Source organism: Papilio polytes, unplaced genomic scaffold (assembly GCF_000836215.1).
Source record: "Papilio polytes unplaced genomic scaffold, Ppol_1.0 DF823621.1, whole genome shotgun sequence".
NCBI lineage: Eukaryota > Metazoa > Arthropoda > Insecta > Lepidoptera > Papilionidae > Papilio > Papilio polytes.
This window is the reverse complement of record NW_013525583.1, coordinates 415,403-433,104: the sequence shown is the minus strand read 5'-3', so window position 1 is coordinate 433,104 and position 17,702 is coordinate 415,403. Positions and strand designations below refer to the sequence as shown.

General features: G+C 34.8%; 1 protein-coding gene across 2 annotated transcripts in view; it reads right to left on the bottom strand.

Moving 5' to 3' along the window:
• Positions 1-13,907, bottom strand: part of LOC106104497 (hypoxia-inducible factor 1-alpha-like) — a 51,198-nt gene extending 37,291 nt beyond the window's left edge. For both annotated transcript variants that reach the window (XM_013284570.1, XM_013284571.1), the window contains exon 1: positions 13,675-13,907. In XM_013284570.1, the coding sequence (XP_013140024.1) occupies positions 13,675-13,889 (215 nt within the window). In that variant the 5' untranslated portion in view covers positions 13,890-13,907. The remainder of the gene's footprint in view (positions 1-13,674) is intronic.
• Between the last annotated feature and the right edge of the window lie 3,795 nt (positions 13,908-17,702).

Here is a 17,702-nt window from a genome sequence, read left to right as displayed (position 1 = left end):
TGAAATTTTGGCAGTTCCAATTTACTTTTTTAATGTACCCGACTGTTGGTACTGATGCTTTGTGAGGGCATACCGGTATATATACCGGACCAAACACTCTTTGAACTCCAACGCTTAACACAAAACGTCACTCACAAAAAGTCACCAATTTTAAAGCTCAGTAGCCGCGTCATCGATACCTATGTAACTACTGTTGTATGGAAGCGACTTGCGTCACTCGTTATATGGTAAATTTCACGGTAACAATGTGACGTTCGGCGATTGAGTCCACTTTTGTAACAATTTACTTTCTATACCAAGTACTTTATGGCGGTAAATGTACGTCAAATACTGTTTACGGCAGTAAGGAGGCAAAAGGGGAGACAATTTATCTTGTTTACTTTCGTTTGTTATTGTAATAAATAATGCAATTAGCAATATTGAGCCCGTTGTTTGTACGATATTTAAATAAAAGGAATACATATCCGGCGGATGTTTACTATACTGGGACATCCAGGAAACCAATTATTTTGTCACTTCGTCATATCCGGTGAAATAATACATCATTATAATATGAGAACGCCGTAGACTACTCGATTATCAACTGTCCATGTTACCTGCTTTCGGTAATTGGAGATATTATACCGTCCTTCCGTTAATTAATAATTAACGAGCATATCATATTACCCTGACTGTCAGCGGCAGCAACTTGTGAGGCATAATGAAGTGAAGCGTCGACTGCATGGTCCGGATTGTGGTAGATTCCTAGATTAATTCCGTAATCCGCCCTAGCTTATTAGAAAACTTTACAATAAGTTCAAATTAAAAATCATAACGTCGATTATTTTCTTAATAATAATTTTACGTTATAACAAGTCGTTAATATTACAGATAAAATAAATAGCTCTGCATATTCTTTTGTACCGTTAATTCTTTATACCAGATTTACTATTAAAAATCGAAATTTTATCAAGTAAGTACTTATCGGTATTATAATTCAATACTAAGATATTGAAACTTTATACGCGGTTAATTAACCTAGACTTCCGAATTGTACAAACAAAGGAGCTCTGTGACGTAGCCCCCGGAAGCCCTTTACCTCCCGCCGTTATTTAAAATTGTTCTGCAAAACTCGTCGAAATTGCGAACATAAAGTTTAAATAGCAAAGTCGGTAGCACAGTCCGCGTCCATATAGATATGAGAGTGTACGCGTTTTTTTCTTATCAGTCATGTCGCTTTGCAAGTTTTAACAGTAAACAAGTCTGACATTCCAATAAGATTTATAGGTGCAAGTATTTTTGTACCTCTCTTGTACTGAATCATGTAAACAAGCTTATCACGAAGTAACAATTAATTATACCCTGCTTGAAGACAAAGTACGTCTAGAAGTATCGTGAAAGATATGCCGATTCAGTATCCGGTAATGAAATATGAGTGTCGACGATTTCAATGTAATATTAACTACGCCTATAGTTTGGACTTGTTGACAATGGAATTTTCTGCAAAGTTTGATTACGTAGTACTATTTTAAACTTGAAAGCAGAATTTTAATACGCTTTTATTAATGCGTTTTAAAATTTTCGTTTACCTAAAGCCTAGTTTGCTATAATTATTGTTATAGTTGTACTATGTTATTGGAATCTACGATTTAATTACCTCACACAATTTTCTGTTATCACTAATATATTTCTATTCCACACCACCGAGCAAAAAAAAATATTACGAAATTCGAGTACAGAGCAACGGAAAACAATTTTATCTTGTAGTAAATATTGGTAAAAATTTATGTTATAGTTAAATAAAAATAATAAAGTCATTTAATCTAATAAGACAAACATTCTACATTTAATTACACAGTTAACAAAACTATGATGTAGAAAAAGATATATTCGGACATACTCATGTTTTGGCACAAAAAAATTATAAGTACATGTTGTAATTTAATTACATTTTTCGCATTTTGGCAATAAAGTAGCCGATGCACACAACGTCAAAGATTATGTAGAGATCTCACCTCGCCAATGCCAAGAGTAAATATAGCTCACACCGCCATTAAATATATTACGCTCGATCGCCAAGTAGCTTTGAAAAATCATACACACTTGATTTCCTCTTTTTCAGTCATTTTCTACTCTTATTTGAATAAACTATAATGTAATTATGCTATCATAATAACATCATCATCAACTTGCGCTTATCCTTATGGAGGGTCGGCACAGTATGTGCTGTTCTTCCATACATCTTTATCAAACTAAATCCACTCCTTTCTCAAGCATATCCTCTTTCATACAATCCATCCATACTTTCTTCGGTCTTCCAGCCATCCACATTCATTCTTAACACTTTCAGGCTTATGTAACCATCGTCTCGTCGATCATCATTACATCTTGAGAAGATATCGCTATACAGTTGGATTAAGCACGATTATACAAACTTAGCACTATTACAAAAATTTTAGAAACCGCACACAAAGTTAGGAGGTTCCTGTCTGCAGAACTAACCACTGTTTGTTTGACAAATTCCCTTAGACGTTTTACTGTTGTTTTTTTAAATTAGAATTGAATTGTAAATGCAAAAGTTTGGATGGATGTTTGTTAATATGTATTTTAAAAAAGGCTATTCAATAAAATTTGACACAGTATTAACATATTTTGGAAGAACACATAAGCTATTTTTTAATTTTGCTTGAACGAAGTTGCGGACAAAACCAAGAGGAGAATGTGTAGGTAAATGTTTAACTTTTATTACTGTACCTAAATTAATACTTCAATATATTCTTAATCTAACCCATCAAATTATCTATTTAAGATATTCAAACTTCATATTTTCAATCCCTGTTAATATAGTGGCTTGGATAGACGTCATACTTTAAAAATATCCTTTGTCATTCAAATTCGACTTACAAAAAATACTTTGTGCCTTCAGATACCCGAACTAGTTCTTTCAATCGAACAATAGAAAATAGAATAATCTTTGATAATTTTTGCGATGAAACCTCGACCCTAACTTACAGTTTAATGTCTGGGTTAACATTCATTGTTAACGAATTTATCTCAAAAAGATTTAGTACATATTGATTATTTCTGAGGAATATTTTGAGACTTTTTGCGGCCTCGAGACAGGTAACCTAGACGTCTCGCCCGATATAGCAGAGATTCTATTGTATTCAACATAATGGAAATGAATATAATTTTACTAACAATACAAACCGATGATAATGGTTGCATATGTCACACCTATTTGAAACTTTGCAATTCAACAATTAATTCAGAAGATCAGCTTTCAAAGGATAGGGCTTTATTAGATTTCTTATTACTTAGAATTCCATTCTCGAGAATTTTTCCCGAAGACAATTTTTTTATCACTGCTTCGGAAAATTTTATTTCCAAAATTACTTTATCTAATTCTCCTTAGCGACTATCCTGTAAGGCTAGCCGCCTAGTGAAATAGGCACTTCAGTTTATTTCAACATGACAATTAAAATAATAAAAATACTTAAGCACATTCATCATTTGGTAGACATCTAAAAAAGTTTGTCAAATTGTATAAACTTTCGTGAGATTTCAAAGATAAATAAACACTTGTAATTAATTTAATCTGGTGTCGGCACTAACTGAACCCGTCGGGAGTTATTCCTAAGGGTAAGTGAGTATCGGATTAATTCGCAGTCTCCGCCCGGTGTAACTTTGTAGGTAAACTAAGATCAGATGTAGAAACTAATTCTTCTGTTAAAGTAAACATTCAGCGCGAAATTTAATCTTATTACGACACTCGCACAAATAACTTTTTGGAAGTTTTTTGATGCATAAACAATTAAATATGTCTCCGTCTATGTTTTCACGAGAGCGTCGGTGGCTCAGTGGTGACACTTGACTTGTAATCTACATGTCTTGGGTTCGAATCCACCAATGTACCAATGTCATTCGATTTTTGGAATTTTCATATGTACATAATTTACCCGACATTATTACGATGAAGGAAAACATCGTGATGCAATCTGCTCATATTAGCGAAGAAATTCAAAGATACGTGTGAAGTCAACCAACCCGCACTTGGTCAGCGTGGTTGAATACGGCCTAGTCACCCTAACTTAGGGTAGGTTCCGAGCCCCTTGCTGGCTGGGTCGCGGAAGATTGCGCGAGTATTTCCGTGACCCAGCCATCGGCGGACAGGAGGAGCACCGCTGGGTTTTTAGTGAGTATTCCGGCCACGGTCTTCTTCTTGGCCGGCGAAACCCACATTCCCCCCTGGCAACGGGGGGGGGATGCGTAAAGGCATTTTCCTAGCGAGAAAAAAAAAGGTTCCGAACCCCTCGGTGGGGACGTATAGTGAACTGGTGATGATGTTTTCACGAGGTTGGCATAGTGAAGTAATAATAAGTAGACCAGTACAACAACAGGTATACTGTTCTGCCACACTGTAACCAGCATAACTGTAGCACGTCTATTTAAAGCTGTACATTGTAATTTGAAATTTGAGATTTGTTATCAAACATTAAGTCTCTATATTTCCGTTACTAGAGCTCACTTTTGAAAGCAATCCTTGTTCTAATTTAGGCTTACGTTAATAAACAACGTAATCAATGTTTATTAAGCGATTATGACCGCAACTACAAAGCTCATAACATCCGATTTAAATTAGCATATTTTAAAAACGTAGTACAATGTTGGGCGTTACATCAGTACATTTAGGCATTGATCGTACAAAATTTCATCGGTACAAAAAATGTTGCTATGGTTTTTTTCGTTTTGACAGAACTCACAATATGTTTTTTTAAAGGTTTTTTGGCAGTGGAAACTCGTAGTTTCGATTAGATCATTAAACTGAAAATGCAATTAATACAAAACTTTCTGTTCCATTCTGAGGGGGGGCATCTCGATGTCGTCATTATAAACAAATGTTAACTATATCTCGTACAGATATTTCACACAATATACATTCGCAACTTTGTATGGATGGAAAGGATTACTGTTAGTACAAAACAGCTTAAGAGATCTCGATGAAATACAAGTATCGTCATTTGTTCATAATATTACGACCTGTTGGACGAATGGATTTCCATAGAAAAATAAACTTAATCTTCTATTTACATTTGCGTTGTTGTTTATTCTTTGGCAAATAGAATAGACAGGGAGTTGGTTAATGGACACGTTCGTTAACAGTAGGCGACCTCAAAATGAAACAACGCAATACTATCCAGATTAACGATAACTCCTTTTACTATCTATTATTATAAATGTAAATGTTTAGATAGAAGGTTTGTTATTTTATAGCCTAAACTGCTGAAAGGATTACAGTAAAATTTGGCATAGATGTAGAAGATATTCTGGAATAACACATAGGCTACTTTTTAAAAAAAAATTCCGAGCATACAGCAAAAACTAGTAATAAATTGTAATTATTTAGTTTTTTGGATGATAGATTACTTAAGTACAAAATTCACAACAAGGTAGCAAAATCAGAACACTTTGTTACACCCCTAATTTCTTAAGGAAATAACATGTAAGTCTAATTGGTTGTCTTCTTGACGTCGACCTCGATAGGAAATTAGAGAAAAACAGGAAGTAAAGTTTCCGTTCCACGAGCGGTTGACATAGCAACTATAAAGTACTGGCCAGGACAGGGGGCAACGTACCTAATTAGGATTATATTCACGATATAAGGAGTGTACATCGACATTCTTCAATAGAACGCTTCATTAACTAAATTGCGATTCTCCGTATGGAATTGCAAAACAAACATAAAAACAGGGAAATAAATCTTTATCAGCTTAATATTTATTGCTTAGACAATTTCAGATGCCATGTTTTTTTTTTTTGAGATTTACAGTTTACAAATAGATACATTTTTTTTAACATAAATAAACCAGCGCTTGACCACGATGCCACCTAAGGTAAGTGAAGACGCAGTCGAAGGATAGATGCGCGCTAGCTCAATAATATATCGTACACAGAAGTAGATGCACATAAGTATCTGAAAATGTTTTAATTAAAATTTTATTATAGCACATTATGTATATAAGTAACATAAATTAAAGCATAGATTATCTTTAGGTACCGACCAAACTTTCGGTTTCGGTAAAGTTTCGGCCTTAGTTTCAATATCGGCAAAACTGCAGAAAGTTTCGGCCCTGATATGACGACACTGGAGTGTTCGTTAATTTTCGTGCGCTGTCAAGGGTCAATTTTAATCGAAAATCTGATTTTAACAACTCGATATATTAGTTTGAGTAGTATCGAGCATCTATTTTTTGACTTTTTAGTACGTAACTAAAATATACATCTTTTCTGTTTATAATCTTAGATAACGACATAGCGCACGACGCGACACCGTCTTTGTGTTACCTATCTTATTGACCTTATTTTTAAGAGACGATGTTACGAACGAGATTGCCTAATTTTAAAGACTGAAAGAACTAAAAACTAAACTAAAAACTGTGTGTTTTTTTATTTTAATATTTCTTTTTATTTCTGTATAGATATGTAATTAGTACGGCCGGTTACCCTAGTGATTAAGATGTATGTTACTTGAGTGCGAAGGAGCCAGCTGAAAATCAGCGCAGGAACGGCTTAGTCCGTCCTGCATACGCTGAGCTGGCTACCTTTTGCCACGAATATGTCACCTTTAGAATAAGTCTTTTTATCTAATTTCTATTTTGTGGCAATAAATACATTTTCATTTCATTTCATTTAAAAATCCAAACTTCATGCATTGACCTAACGATTGATTCAATGACTTATATTTTTTAATACAATGGTCACATTAAATAAGAATTAGCTTAATAAATAAATGATTTAGCGACCTAAATTTTGTAAACATTACTAGAGATCAATGGTTTATTAAATTGATTGATTTAGGGTGAGTTGCACCATATCGCCGGTTACCGTTAAAGTTAAAATTATTTGTAACAGTAATATTTGGAATAACCTTAAAATTTACTTAGGATGAGTTACATTAACTAACTATAAACCTTAACCAGCACATTCCCGATGGTTACGTCTTCGGATGTTCATGATATTCGCTACACCAGTTTTGCGCTGGTCAAAATGACGTCATATTTGACACTAATCATAACCGCCCGATTTTGGGCGGTTATAGTTAGCGTTACGGTTAGTGTCAGTTCGGTAGTGTCAACTGTCACAAGCTCTTATCTTCAAAAGCACAAATAATGGAAAAAGTAATGGAAAAAGAAAATCTCTACTATTAACCTATACGTAATCCAGAAGAATAAAGTCTTGCGTGCTCGGAAATAATGGATTTCCAAGATGGAACTCGAAATTTGGCCAAACATTCAGTTTGGACAAATTTCGAGTGTCTAAGGCCAGAGCAACAGCGCTTGTCCCTTTTCTCTTATTTAAAAAAATGTCCTCCATAAAAGGTCAATTTATAATATGCATTGACAGGACAATTTATAATATGGAAAATAAATAAGATGCATTTATATTTGTATAATTTTATTGCTTCATTTTTGCTACATATTTGAGTAGTAAAGTAAATACAGTTTCAATAATGGCCCAAACTATTTTATTTTCACAAGAGTTTGCCATTTTCTCCATCTTCGTGGGCAAAAAGTTTATTTCACTATAAAATACCATGCGTATGATACATAAATATAATCGGCGAAACATGAATTTCCAAACATTTTAATTTACGTAAATGTCATTCTTGACACCAACTTGACACTTTAGTGACATTCAGGTTTAAATGTTTCCATTGTAAAAACGAAAAACACATAAAACCTCTGTGAGAATATGTTTTTGCACTTGTAACCCTATTATAACTTTTACGATAACCAGCGATTTGATGCAACTCACCCTTAGAAATTGAAATCGACGCCTATGCGTTAACCTTGCTATAAACTTGTCTTCGTTGCAGTTTTATTTACCGCGGCACAAACATCAGATTGACGTGTGACAGTAAATATCATTATGATTGTATCTGCAAGTTTCCACTAGTAGGTTTGAAGAAAACACTTCATAATAACCATTTTAATAGGAATTGAGAGTAGCATGTTTTTAAGCAGATTTTTAGGAAGTAAAAAAGGCTTATTGTAAATCAATTAGCAATATTCTAAACTTTTTATACCTTAAAATGATATGATAGTGATATTATTTTTTCAAGCAATATCTATCAGGAAACACAACGAAATATCAATTAGTGTGCGATATCCATTAAGTGAATGATGGCTTCCCAATCATAAATATCGTACCAACACGACATCAATTGGCTTTTACTCATCGAGACGGCACCACAACCAATTAAATCTGCAATCATGGTAAGATCAAACTGACATTTACTTGATATGCTCCCGAAAATATTTATACCGAATTTTCTGTAATAGAGTGTCGATTTTACGAAATCGATTATACTTAACCCTGTAATATCAAAAGAAAAATTTCATATTTGTTTGCTGCTGATGACGAAAACCGCATTAAACTTTTTTTGTCTGTATTATTAGACAACTTATTTAATTGATACTGTTGCTTTTAACTCAGAGCAATACTTCTCGTCAAGACTCAAGTTACGCGCCAATCTATCCATATTTCTAGTGACATTGACAGCTGTCAGCTAGGGACGTGCCGTTTATGCCGATAATCTAGAGTTGCGCCAATTCTATAGCACGGTACTAATTTTATTCCTAACAGTATGTCTGTCTGTCCACAAGCCGCGTTTGTTCCGGGTTATCTTCGAAACGGCTGGGCCGGTTTCGATAAGACTTTCACTGGAGGATAGCTGACATGGATAGGCTACTTTTTTTTAAATTCCGCGTTGTCAAAATGGCGTAGAGGGTGGTCAGTTTTGTTGGGACTTTGTCTTAAATATTGCTGTCACAGGAATGTGACAGATGACTTTAAAAAAATGCGCTATTGAAGTTCGCGGGCGACAGCTCGTCTATACAAATATAATAAAGAGTAAACAAACACCACTTTGTGGCGTATGATGTCAGCAACCGCAGCAAGTTTTTGAATAATAAAAAGCCCTGTACTTATAACACGATTTATGCTTTATATTTTATCACTATTAAAGTTAGGGGGTAAATAAATTGGAAAAAAACCTTCATGTGGGAAATGGGCCATTAATTACAAGGTGTTATGGTAACGGTACAAATTATTATGGTAACGGTAATTGTTATCAAATGGCAGACCTTCGTTATCATTTGGGCATTTGAATTTTAAAATTTACAATTGAGAATTTGACAAATGTAAAAAATTAAATAAAGTTATTATAATTTTACGTCGATAAAGCCGCTCTGGTACAGCTAATATTATACTCGTATTATAATGATAGTTGTCTGTTAAGCGAGTGCCACTCCAATGGAAATTATAATTTCAATTATCACAGAACGAGCGTGTTTATATTTGTGTATATGCTTAGTACATTCTTATCTTCAGTACCGGCGTGTATGCGTATGTGAATAGTTGCGTACATAATGCCAATAATGTGCATAAATTAATATGTGTAGTAATTTTCATTTTCGCGTTGAAAATGATTAATAACTTCTTTATACGAAAACTAATAAAATAAATATTAACAAATAAAGAGCCCACTTCATTTACTCGTCGACCGCGCAGCGTCAAAGGGCACGTGGCAGCCCTAAATTAAGGGTTACTACGACTAAGTCAACCTCAGTAAAACAGGGAATGAGGCGCGTTTTATTAAAATTTCAATCTCACTTATGACATAAGTTCATCACAAAATATACTTATTTTATATTAATATTTTGTAATCGAGAAATTCGTACGTAAATCATCTACAGAAAAAAATATCATAAATGAAAATTGATATACGTTTCATAAATTCAGGAATTTGAATGCGTCGCTACGAGAATTATGTTCAAAAACAATAGACTCATAATGTAACATGTGTCGGTAGTGTATGTAAATTTCATTCGAATAAATGTATTGTAATAGAAAAAAAATAGAGGAAAAACATCCGAACAATTATTTATTTCAAACGATTCAGTGGAAAGCTGATTTAATTATTGGATTTTTTCGCAATGAACGGACGGAACATGTTGAAGTGGAAATACAATGGTGACGTTCGTCGAGTGGAAATAGAGAAATACCCTTTGAAAGTTCACATCAAAGTGAATGGAACACGATAAAACTCTTTTCGTCGTTCACTTGTCTACTCGTTCGTTGTACGATTTTTAAAATCCGATACTCGAAATTAAAAATAATGCCAGTAACACACCACGAGACAATTCACAGTTTTCTCCATACTAGATTCTATTTCGTGTGCTGAGTCTGATTACAAAGCGGTTGTTCTAAATTAATCATAACTATGGAATGTTCATTTCAAACTTCGCTTTGGTTTAGATTCGCTTTCACAGTTGTATGGTAGTGTGGTTGCCGGTGGGTGCAATGTTGACAGACTGCGGGCGGAGGTACGACTGTGGGCCCACAAACTGGGAGATAGGAAGGGGTATACCCCTTCCCCGAATTTACATACGCCGAAACATAAAATTGACTTGTGCATTCTCGTGTGAAATCGCGAGCCGCTATTAACTTTGGATAAAATTTCTATCCGATTCGAATAACTTATCACTTGTTTATGCATGCTACTATCGTTAATGTTAATAAACTGTTTTATGTGACGTGACATTATTATCTGATGTGCTATAGGTAAACTAATTATTTTTCATTGATTTAAATAATTTCTATACAATTGTTTCCATCTGTTGCAGTTTATTTTAATGTCATCTTGGTTGCATTGAAACAAATTTGTACACAAAATCGGATTGACTATTTTGGCCCAACTCTATTACTTTTAGAGCGTGCCCATACTTGAAACTATCGCACAATTGCTCAATCGCGCTTTGATTCCTATGAGTTTACATGGAGGTGCGCAGACTACTTTTTAGTTGTGCAAGTTTACAATTGAATCAGCAATTGACAATCGCACAACTGGCCGATATTTAGTCATATGTATTTACACGCTTTAAAAGTAATAGAGTTGGACCAATCCATTAATGTCTTCTCGGGGATGCACAAAGAGGAATCAGGGAAAAGTCACAGATGTGCGCTCGTCCTTAGGAGTTCATATTACATTTAGAATAGAATTACATAAAAGTATACGCGAGGATAAATTGTAGAGAAAATAGAAGAAGATTATGGCTCCTAGACTCTATGTTTAGTCTAGGAACTTTATCCGCTTTGCTTGTTTTATAAGTGTAATCAAAATAAACGGAAACTAACTCAGATTCGCGACGGCAAAGTGAATAGCCTGTAGGCTAGAAGCCGGAGATCCGTAAATTAATTGAACTAGTCTTGGGAAAATCCTGCGTTATTTTTTTAAAGGGTTGCTGAGAATAATAAACAAATCGTGCACTATTGAAACGGAATGCTAAACGCGCATTGAGTGACAACCCAAGCCGAGGTCCCCTGTCGGGGGCTCTTGTGCTTAGTCATTCCATGAAGCGTCCACCGAAACGATCTAAAAGCTCGGCGAAATCGCAATCCGGTAATAGTAACGAAGTAACGGCCCGATCTGGCTCTCCTGAGAGAGTCCCCTAACTTAGTTAATCTTAAACAAGGTTTAGACTGAGCGTATCTTTTGTCCACCTAAAGCCTGGTGAATCTGTAAATGCCTCTTCAAGGTAAACAGTGACAACTCTACAATTCGTATTAAGAATTGTTTTTTTTTTCTTATTTCTCATATCGCGACTCGACGGCCTTGCATTCTCGGTAAAAGTTCGTATTGATCCACGTTATGTTATAACGTCTGCTTCCATTGTTGCGTCACATAAATAAATACTCATTTAATAAACTTAAAAAAAATTACACACGTATTGTTCCTAAAATTAATTAATCATAGTACAAGTACCCATACTACGTAGGACGTCATGACCTTTGTATTTTCCCAAGCATCTTTGAAAAATATCACGGCGCTTTTTAATTAAATTCTCAAACAATCGAGGCAATAATAAAGAGACAGCGCGCTCGGTAAAAAAAACTCCTTTCTGAAGCTAATAAAGACATTTTCAAAACAAAAAAAAAGTATTTTCATACGACGGAAAACGGAACACCTTTTTATCCGATGTACAGCGTGTTTATTAACTTAAGTAAGACAAAGGTTATTATCTAAAAGGCAAAAATAACGACCTAACACTTTTTATTGTACTAGGGTAGATCGAAAATATACGAGACTCGCTAAATCCTTCCATGTACATACAACTAGGGTATTAAAAAAGAGATCGGGATTTTCAAAGAAAGCACAGGTTCAGCAGCAAAAATAAACAAAAAGCGATCAGAGATGTCTGGCTTATAAATATAAATATGAAATCTAAATTGACCGTTAGTAAGCAAAGAATAAATTATTAATTCTGCAAGCAGTATGACATCGTACGGGTACCTTTCTACAAGATTGCCTTTATTGTCTATCCTTTGTGAACCTTTACAAAGGATTGGATTGACAGAGTCATTATTATCGTTTCATATATAATACCTGGATGCAAGAACTAATTAATATCGCTAGATGATACAGAAAATGTCCATAAAAACTGACAGAGTTTTAAATACATATTAGACTAGCTGTTGTCCGCGACTTCGTCCACGAGATATTAAGATAAAAAATAACCTATAATATGCCCGTCTATGTCAGCTACCCTTCAGTGAAAGTCCGGTCGAAGTGGCCCACCCAGACAAAAAAAAGTTAATGCAATTTTCGTTATTAGAAACGCAAATACAGACTTTTGTCAAATCATGGTAATGAAAAAATGATGCGTAGGTTTACTAAATCCGATCTTTTCTTATAAATAGTATTTTGCCAAATCTTATACCGAAAGAAGTGCAATGATAGAAATATGTATGGTGTTACAGACGACGTTGACTCCCATAACGTTTATTAGCGGTGTTCAAAGTGTTAAAACACTTATTTAAGTAATCAGTGCTTAACTAAATCTTTGGAGATATATCTATACACTCTTAATTAAAGTTTTTAAAATTTCAACGCGGGAGATATACAAGTAACACTTTTTTAAGCACCTAAATATGATCGTAGAATGAAAACATCCTGATGCGACATGCATCCCCCATCAACACGCACTGGACCTTCCTGGTTGAATGTGACCCAATCACCCCTAACAAAGTGTAGGTTACGAGCCACTCGGTAGGGACATGCATGAGCTAACAATACAATGCCTAAATAAGAACGGAAGGTTTGGCATTTTTATAAGATTTTTATTTCACATTCACAAGCTTATGAATTTTTATTTGTAAATTCCCCGAATCTAGAATGTTGACGCGCGAGATTGTTTCATACTTCCGTGTCGTCATGTTTATCTTGGATAGGTCAAGATTCTTATAAACAATTCACAGTTATTTGGCACACATAAATACAATCATAAAAAATTATAGTAATACAGTACAAGGTATAATAAAGATAGCTTAATAGCAAACAAAGAAAATTTTGTTCAACATTTTTTTGGCGTAAAAATGTCTTCATTTGTCATCAATGTTCATTTTGCCTTTCAACAATTTATTTAAATTTACTCTTAAATACACCAATCGATATTTATCACAACGTGATGTATCTTATATAAAGTAAGATTACAAGAAATCCAATCCAGTAACAAGTTATCCGTGATCCTCTTTAAAAGTATGTCACTGGCATTTCATTACTTTGAAAGTCAAGGTCACGTTTTCCAACGCAAAAAAACAACAAAACCAAAACAAATTAATCAATATACTCACCCTTTAAGGGTTGGAAAGTTGTCGGGGGGTGGCGGAGGGTCCATCGCGGTCGGTGAGTAAAACGGGTAGGGTAAACTTTGATTTGGATAAGGCTGCGCGTGCGCAGGTCCGCCTGGATCGGGCGGTTTTGGCGCCGGTCGCTGTTTATGCTCTTCACAGGAACTCGAACACGTGTCTTCAGGCGCTAGTGGCCATTTGTCCCACGGCCATTCCATAATGTGCGCACTTGTTGAGCGACGGCGGGCTACTGCGCAGCAAGGGTGCATCGCTAGCCGCTAGCGCACTGACCCCCGCCACGCCCCTCACCGCTCCTCACCACACCTCGCCCGTGCTTGCTAATAACTGCAAATCGCGTTATTTGCAACTATATTGTTGCACGAATTATGCAAGCCAACTGACAAACACTTGTCTTGACTAGGCTATTAATTAATCAACTCTATCTGTATGCGATGACGTCCGAGGAAACGATCTTTTCGGAAGTAGATACTATGTATCTAAACTGACAGACTTTCCCTTGGAGATTATTTTGTCGCAATCTCGCAATTGTATATCATTTAGAAAATATATTTATGTTGAATAATGGCTTATGGTGCGCCGGCGCATGACCACGATCCCATCTGTTAAGTGTTGATTTAATCTAAGGATGGTAAGCGCCAATTTACTGAATAAAAACTCTTTTTTTTAATCTTTTTTTCACGTAATGATATTGTCTGAAAATGGCAAATATTCAAGTTTACATTTAAAATTTAGTTGTAACTATAGTTATCCATTTCCCAACAATAAAGTAAACAATAACGTGACCTTCAAACGTTCTCATATCTAGAGTAGATATTAAATATTGACCCCGACGTAAGGTGCCGAGCATTACTGTTCGAAAGGTCAACTAACTTGTCACAGATAATATAGATATGAAAGCACAATTTGTTCAACATCGATTCAATACTATCTATAGATGTAGGCACAATTTTGGCAGCGATTTGTTTATTAATATAGCTATGTTCATATGCCATAATAATAAACAAAATGTAGATAGATAATATGACAGCTTTAGTCTAGAGTCGGAAATAGTCGTGGCTTGTTGCCAGGGAAATAGTAGACTTGCAGTACAACATCGGACGAAAGTGACCCTCATCACTTCGTATTAGGGTTGTAACAGAGGCCATTTTAACGGAAGCGGATGCGGATACCGGGGCGAAGGGCTTCACCTCTGCAGAAGCGGAGGTTAACAAAAGTGGAAGCAGAGGTCAATAATAAAATATTAATTACGAATTATTAAAGAAATAAAAAATAAAACTACGTTAAACCAAAATACAGATTGGTACATAACTACAAGATATAGTTTATTATGCAAATATTATGGAACAATTATAGTTAGTTGACCTATCACGCCCTACTCGCGTTAAAGACGTAAATTAACCTCCGTTATAACTCTGCATAACAAATAACGGAAGTGGAAACGGATGCGGATGCGGAGTTATCATTTCTTATGGAAGTTCCGTACTTGCGGATGATGATGCGGAATTCCGTCCCACCTCGCATCAAGCCTAGACAGTACAACAATGTAGTTATGTATCAAGATAAAATGATGCAGTTAACTCGAATGTTCGATTCAACGTAAACAAAGTAATCAAAACAAATAGGTATTAATATCTTTCATACTCATATACTTCATTTAATAAAATATGTATTAACTTCTATAATTAGTATCTAGTTGAAAAATAAAGGCAATTATTTCGGAGGTGAACATCAAAGTGGCACAACTTTTTAACAGAGTTTTCTGATTAACAGTTGTCTAAAAAACTAATCCATTAAAATATCTACCAAATAGATGAGAAAACCTTTAACATTATAATTATTCAGATGAAAAATAATAAGTTTTCAGCAACTAATTAGAGTGGCGTAACGACTCTTAACTTCTAATAATTTGAGTCTCCATCTCAAGTCAGTCAAAAACATGGGGCTTAAAACATCCACCCCACCCCATTCTTTCAGCGACCTTGGACCTTCTCAATATTATACTAATGTTCAATGCAAAAGCTTAAATGTATGGATGGATGGTTAAAAGCTATCACCAGCACGGCTCATTTGATCTTGATGAAAATTGGCACCGAAGACTGCATAAGTTTTTTTAACAATTGCGCACGGACGGAGTCGCGGGCGATAGCTAGTGTTATAATAAAATGTTTCCATGCAAATTTAGAATATCTCTAAAGGTTTCCATTGGCATTTTTTTTAATATTTCTTGATAAAACTCTTATTAAGACAAAGCACCTAAGTAGCTGGCTGAAAAGAGAAAAAATAGTTTGCATTTTTAAAACATTTTGAGAGCGAAGGCTCGAGAGTACAAAAATGTATCGCCGGTGCAAAATATTTGATCTGAAATTGCTAAGTGCAAACTCTATTACTTTGTTACAAATGAAACTTTCTCAGAACGAAAAAGTGAGTGCCGAGGGAGACGAACATCAATACTCCAACAACTAAAATGAAATTAATGTTTGCGAACATACAGTCCTTCGAATTTAATTTGTTGTTTTCCAATAAATCGTTTCGATGGATGGATTGATATAAGTGTTTGAAGCCTAAGCTGCTGAAAGGATCTCGACGTCATTTGGTATAGAGAATAATCTGGAAGAACACATAAGCTACCTATTTTTTTAAATCTAAGAGGACGTAGTCGTAGGCTAAATCTAGTTTAAAATAAAAAAAAGTAGTTCATAACATATTATAGTAGTTATACTAATAGTTGTGGATGCTACTAATGTAATCAATTTGAAATATCTGGCACCCTTACCAATACTTTTGCATCGAAAGCACATACAAGCAAAAATAGTACGATTATATGAACTCTGTGTCAAAAGTTAAATGCAATGTTTACTCCTACCCGTTTATGTCCGCCTAGTACCGCAGTTTAGATAAAGCATGTATAGACAACGATGGGCAAGATAAAATAAATGCTGTTTTAATGATGCAAGTATTAAAAAGTTACTTTTGAAAATCTATAGATAATTGATGATGAAATGTTTAAAAATACGAGTGAATGGACTGAGAATTTTTTTGTTCGTTCTAATTTTAATTATTACTCCTCTGGATTTATGATAGCTTAGTACTTTGCGCGGACGTTAAGATCTAAAAATGAACATTTTAATTAACATTTCAATGTGGATTTCATTTAGCCGGCTTAAGAAATTAATAGTGGAGAGAACATTGATTGGTCAGGGGTGTACAACTTTTTCTTATTTAAATAAAGAATTTTTGACCCACTTTCCAAAAGAAGGAGGCACTCAATTCGTTTGTATGTTTTTTTGTTGTGTGTGTTACGGCATAACTCCGCCGCTAGTGCACCGATTTTGATAATTCTTTTTTTATCCGAAAGGTAATACTTGCAGGTGGGTCCCATTTTTTTTGAATTTTTATGATTTCATTTCAAGGTAAAGAATTAATATTTTTATTCTTCAGAGGAGACTTTTTTCTTTAAGAATATCAGTTCGCTGACAATTATTTAACAATCTTATGTAATAAACATTATTATGATAGTAACATGTAGCAACATCAATGCAAGCATGAGTACGAACGAGTGACTAATGATGTTTCAATATTTCCATTCATTTGTGACATGTAGTTGTTACCGTCTATTCGTGAATGTCGCCCGTTTGTAAACTGCCTGGACAAATATGAAGAATACTTATTGCATGCGTTTAAGTTGAGAAAGTGACATTTAAGTCGTCATTTATGTACAAAGAACAAAGTGCCCAGGTCTTACCGGGCACTAATGACAATGCAACTCCCAAACGCAATTTGTCCGAATGTTTACAATTTTCATAGGTAAATTGGAAGCGGGTGAAATTCGTTGTCGGCCTGTGACGTCATTTTTAAGTGAAAAATCATATAACTTCTTTAGACCATTAGAAAAGTTATTTAATGAATAAATAATAATTAAAATTAAAATTTTGTTTAAGATTCGGATCGCAAATCCTTTCGCCAAATTGGCGAACATTAGAATTAATCCCTAGTCATCATAATGCGTACTA